This window comes from Salvelinus alpinus, chromosome 2 (assembly GCF_045679555.1).
Source record: "Salvelinus alpinus chromosome 2, SLU_Salpinus.1, whole genome shotgun sequence".
Classification (NCBI taxonomy): Eukaryota; Metazoa; Chordata; class Actinopteri; order Salmoniformes; family Salmonidae; genus Salvelinus; species Salvelinus alpinus.
The window spans coordinates 64,852,238-64,857,771 of NC_092087.1; the positions used below are offsets into that span (position 1 = coordinate 64,852,238).

At 43.0% G+C, this 5,534-nt stretch overlaps 1 protein-coding gene across 4 annotated transcripts; it reads left to right on the forward strand.

The window, feature by feature from the left end:
- Window positions 1-674: 674 nt before the first annotated feature.
- pgap4 (post-GPI attachment to proteins GalNAc transferase 4) lies at window positions 675-4,993 on the forward strand. 4 transcript variants are annotated; one of them, XM_071388144.1, is made up of 2 exons: window positions 675-1,021; window positions 2,602-4,993. In XM_071388144.1, exon 2 carries the CDS (start codon window positions 3,072-3,074, stop codon window positions 4,260-4,262), a length of 1,191 nt encoding a protein of 396 aa, XP_071244245.1. In that variant the 5' UTR covers window positions 675-1,021; window positions 2,602-3,071; the 3' UTR covers window positions 4,263-4,993. The 4 variants fall into 4 exon arrangements, with proteins under 4 accessions (XP_071244245.1, XP_071244266.1, XP_071244259.1 ...); XM_071388165.1 differs by having other exon boundaries at window positions 675-964; XM_071388158.1 differs by lacking the exon at window positions 675-1,021 and adding an exon at window positions 1,065-2,301.
- The last annotated feature ends 541 nt before the right edge of the window (window positions 4,994-5,534 follow it).

Genomic DNA, 5,534 nt, shown 5'->3' on the forward strand with positions numbered 1-5,534 from the left:
CTCGCTACATATTCGTCGCCAAACCCACTGGCTCCAGGTCATCTATAAGTCTTTGCTAGGTAAAGCTCCGCCTTATCGCAGCTCACTGGTCACCATAGCAACACCCACCCGTAGCACGTGCTACAGCCGGTATATTTCACTGGTCATCCCCAAAGCCAACACCTGTATTGGCCACCTTTCCTTCCAGTTCTCTGCTGCCAATGACTGGAATGAATTGCAAAAAATCACTGAAGTTGGAGACTTATATCTCCCTCACTAACTTTAAGCGTCAGCTGTCAGAGCAGCTTACCGCTGCAGCTGTACACAGCCCATCTGTAAATAGCCCATCCAACCAACTACCTACCTCATCACCATATTTGTTTTTCTGCTCTTTTGCACACCAGTATTTCTACTGCACGTCCTCATCTGCACATATATCACTCCAGTGTAAATTGCTAAATTGTAATTACTTCGCCACTATTGGCCTATTTATTGCCTTACCTCGTTACTTCATTTGCACACACTGTATACAGATGTTCTATTGTGTTATTGACTGTATGTTTGTTTATCCCATGTGCAACTCTGTTGTTTTTGTCACACTGCTTTGCTATATCTTGGCCAGGTCGCAGTTGTAAATGAAAACTTGTTCTCAACTGGCCTACCTGGTTAAATAAATAAAAGAAAAAATCTTTGGTACCGATAAGTAAAGGATTTTAAGCGCTCTGCGTTCTCCCGTCAACGTGTTCCATACTAGACAGTATGCTCTCTGAAGCTTCGATCACATACGCAAAACCATATGCACTTCGTTACATTACGCCGGATGTCATGCATTTCAATTGGAACATCCCATTGCGGTTGAAGGCTCCGTTGCGAGTCGAACAGCGCATATTTAGACATTTTTCAAACTTTTCCTCGTCTTCAGTCCAGAGTCCGTCGAAGAACAGGAAGTTACCAAACAACAGGAGATGGAAATATGTGGTTTTAGGTAATGGCTTTATGGGATAGCTAGCAACTTGTTGTGAACAATTACCCATTACTTAACGTGAGTACTATTTTTAATAGTATTGTTGAATAATACACAATACAATTATTGTATTGCCTCCCATTTAAGTGTATTGTGATAATGACGTTTGTTTTTTAATCATAATTATTAGGTGGAGCTTGCTAACTACAATGGTATTGTAACGACCCTGAGGTATCTTCAACCTAGCCTTGCTTTAGCTAGCTGCTGATCTGCAGTGCAAACTATCTTGACTTTCTAGAAAGGTAGAAACAAGTTGAGGGAAAAGTAATTAAACATGTTTTATAACCTCAAGCTATATATTTATCCTGTTTCTTGAACGAAAAGGTCATATTTTGCAATATCCCAAAATAAATTCAATCTCTGACGAGAGACAGACTCTCCTCCATTTTGCGATTTTTACAAAGACCACACCAAAGATTTTTTAAACTAACCCAAGCTAGACCACAGCCTGTCCTTTCCAATGGAAACAAATTCATCCTAGTGGGCAGAGCCAAGTACAAGCTAGCGAAATTATATTGGCGCGTTCTAGCAGGTATTTGCATATTTGTTAGGGAACGCCTACTCTGTAGAGTGCGCGTGTGCAATAACCCAATTCGCCCTTGCACTCCTTCTAAACAATGCAATTTTTTTTAAACTTTGGCAAAGGCTAAAATCTACAAAACGTAGTCCACTCTGTTCGTAACATGTTATAGTTTTGGAAACATTGAGATCAAATGTTTCATCGATGAGAATATTTGCATTATGTCGGCCAAAATTAATCTCGCTCAATCTTCTCCCACTGCCACGACTTGGCTTCCTCTCATCACCATATTTTGTAGTGAGTGCGTCAACCGGATGCTTCAAATTTATACAGCTGGTGAAATATCTGTCTCATCGTTCTGTCTCATTGTTCAATCTGTGACTAGTCTTTTCCGGTAGCCGGGCAAGACTCCGTGAAAACGACGTAAAGAAATACGTTACGATGTAAACGTGGCATCAGGTGTTATTGGAAGATCACCATTTAAAATAATGCAGAACTTAAGTGCGCATTTTGAAACATAACCCTTGATTCTAGCTACGGCAGCCATGTAGCAACTATATTACCACATTAGAAGTTATGGTGAGACTGTTTATTTGTTGCTTCCACCATATATCTAACGCAGTATAGACTAAGGAAAATAGATGTTTAATATTTTGCTGCTATTTTTTCCTGGACAGCACAGTAGCCTATTTAGTAAAGGAAATAGGCATATGTTGATCGTTCTATTCTCTGCATGTTGACCCGATTATGCACAACGGTGTGCTGTATCAATAGCCAGGTAAAGTGGGGCACTAACTCGCTTGTTACCGATATAATCTTAAAATGTACAATGAAACGAATTTGTATCGCACTGTAATTGTACTGGTTCACACACAGCGATAGGATGCCTAAAAACAATGGATTATATACTAATTAGCTATACACTGTAAAGTCAGACGTGACATTTAATTAAATAGTTAATGTTGCCATACAGTAGTTGAAGCTTTGGGTACAGTCTACACCTGGCTATTCATGTTATTTGGGTGTGCCTCCAACTTGAATAGCCTGAACAAAATTAATAACCATTTTTTTTTTATAGTTTCTCCAGGAACATGGGATCTAATGGAACCGTGGAATGCTACAGGTAGCAGCAGTGTTTGTAGATGGTCGTACAGTTGGAGACTTTGAATTGGCTTTTCCTTGGCCAGAGATACTTGGACAATATCAAACGTGGATATCTACTTTTGTACACATTTTGCTGGAAGGATGAAAGCTATGAAAAGCAACCATATCAATGCTTTGCATACAGAGCTTCTTTTTTTTTGCTGTTCCGGTATGGTTGCTTTGGCATAAATTTTTACAACACTAGTAGGCCTGTAGCCACCACAACTCTTTCACACAGCCAACCTGGAAATTAACAGTTGTACAAAGGCGTTGCCCAACCCTAACATTGCAAACAGCTCAGAGCAAACATCCCCTTTTACATAAGATTTGTTAAATCATTATTGAGACCTGAATCTTTTTTTTCCAACTTTTTTTTACTCAACACTGCAATACTCATCTTTACCAATGCCTCGATGGAAAGCTCTGGCGAGCCAGCATTTACGGTGGTCCAGCCCTGTTGCCCAAGGACTAGCTTTATGTATCATAACGTTTGGCATCGTACTGCCGTTGTGTTGCCACAGGCTACTATATTCCTACTACTACATTAAATCGATGTACTTGAATGACATGAGCGATCAGTTTCTAGCGGAGAGCTACGAGAGAGGGCAGGAGGCTTTGGAATTCTGGGAGGCATCACGGTCTACCACTGGGTCGGCTGGCTTTTCCAACATCGCTAAGGGATCCGAGCTATTGATCACTGTGGTAACGGCCAGGCGAACGGAGGGCAAGGAATTTCACTACCTGCTTCAAGTGATGCAGCGGCTGGTGTCCCTCCTGAGAGGATGCGGCGAGGGGCAGCGTTGCGCCGAAGTGCTGGTGTGCGATGTGGAAAGCGGTCCCCTGGACAACGAGGATGCGGCGCTACTGGAGAGCCAGTTCCTGGTGGTGCGGAGGTCCCTGGAGGAGCAGTGGAAGAACCAGGCTCACGTCAACACCTTTGAGAAGGAGAAGAGGGACTACGTCTACTGTCTACGCAAAGGATGGGAGCTGGCAAGGCCCAAAAACTTGATGGTCCTCGAGGACGACGCACTACCCAGGGCAGACTTCTTTGCCGTGATCCGAGATTTGCTCTCGCGGCGCTTCGCCCTCCACACTCTCTACGTCAAGCTCTACCACCCGGAGAGGCTGCAGCGCTACTGGAACCCCGAACCCTACCGCATCCTGGAATGGGTGGGACTTGGACTAGTCGGGGCTACCGCACTCCTCCTAATCCTTAGTCACGGTACACCTTTCTCTTTCTCCCTCTCCACCACCCACCTCCTCTTCCTTACCTTGTACATCATGGTCGCCGTAGAGCTGGCCGGTCGGCATTACCTACTCGAGGCACGGCGCTTATCGCCGCAGCTCTACGCCGTGTCCCCGGCGACCGAGTGCTGCACACCTGCCATGCTGTTTCCGGGTAACTCATCACTCAGGGCGGCGGAGTACCTGGACGGATCATTCTGCGTCAAGGGCAATGCTAAGGACATGGTTCTGTATCAGATGGCTCGGACTATAACCGGAGAGAGAGCGCACAGCATAGAGCCCAACCTGGTCTCCCACATCGGGGCTTTCTCCTCAGTCAGGGCCAACCCATCCAGGCCTAGACTTCTTTGAGGAACAACTGAAAAGCGATTTGAGGCTGCGTCCCAGATTGCTCTCTATTCCCTATATAGTGCACTATTAGGGCCAATAGAGCTCTGGTCAAAAGTAGTGCATGTAGGGAATAGGGTGCCATTTAATCAGAGTTGGAGACAATTCCATTTCACCTCACGAAGTAAACTGAATTGACTGAATTTAAATGGAATTTACTCTAATCCTTTGATAAATATGACTGAATATCACCATACAGGGTTACCTAACACTCCAAATGGATACATGGCACTATGCTAGCATCCCTGACATATTCCCAAATCCAACCAATGGTGCCTGTAATGATAGTCCTTGATGGATATTGAAGGTCTTTCTCCAGCCTACTGTAAGATTTTACCCATCTAAATGGATCTATTTAACCCATCTAGGCAAGATATATTTCTCTTATGCAATATTTGGGTACACTCCACACACATTGGGTACACTTTGGAATACAGTATGTTCTATGTTGGCATAACCATGTACTGCATATCCCCTGAAGGTTCAAATGAGATGTATCATGTAAAATACCAAAGCGTGTTGCTGTAGTTGTTGAACTAAGGCTAATGATAATCAAAGGATTAACAACTTCAATAGGTTGTTAAAATCTAATTTAACCATTGGACAATGGCAATATTGCTGGACTGTGACACTTTGAATGTCTGACACTTTGAATGTCTGAAAGAAAAACAATTAAATATACTGTTTAACCCTTAGTGTTTATTTCGTGATTTGATGCTGTGTGCTTACATCATACATGCTGTACACTGAGTGTACAAAATGTTTGGAACAGGTGCTCTTTCCATGACATAGACTGACCAGGTTAATCCATGTGAATGCTGCTGGGTTTTTCACGCTCCAGTTTCCTGTGTGTATCAGGAATGATCCACCACCCAAAGGACATCCAGCCAACTTGACAACTGTGGGAAGCATTGGAGTCAACATGGCCAGCATCCCTGTAGACCGCTTTCGACACCTTGTAGAGTCCATTCCCTGACGAATTGAGGCTGTTATGAAGGCAAAAGGGGGTGCAACTCAATATTATGGTGTTCCTACTGTTTTGTACACTCATGTTGACCTTAGACACTATAACTAGCATCCATGTGTTTTATCACTTTCTGTTTTTTGAATACTGCACTGTGTACACTTAACACTTCTAATAAAATAATACATAATGTAAAAAATGTTTGCCAATACTTAATTGATACATTGACTTTGGATGGAATGTTTAACTAATAGACCTGTTTATAAAACAAA

Excerpts from the sequence above, each read along its gene's own strand:
- pgap4 (XM_071388144.1), top strand. The coding sequence starts at position 3,072 with ATGCCTCGATGGAAAGCTCTGGCGAGCCAGCATTTACGGTGGTCCAGC.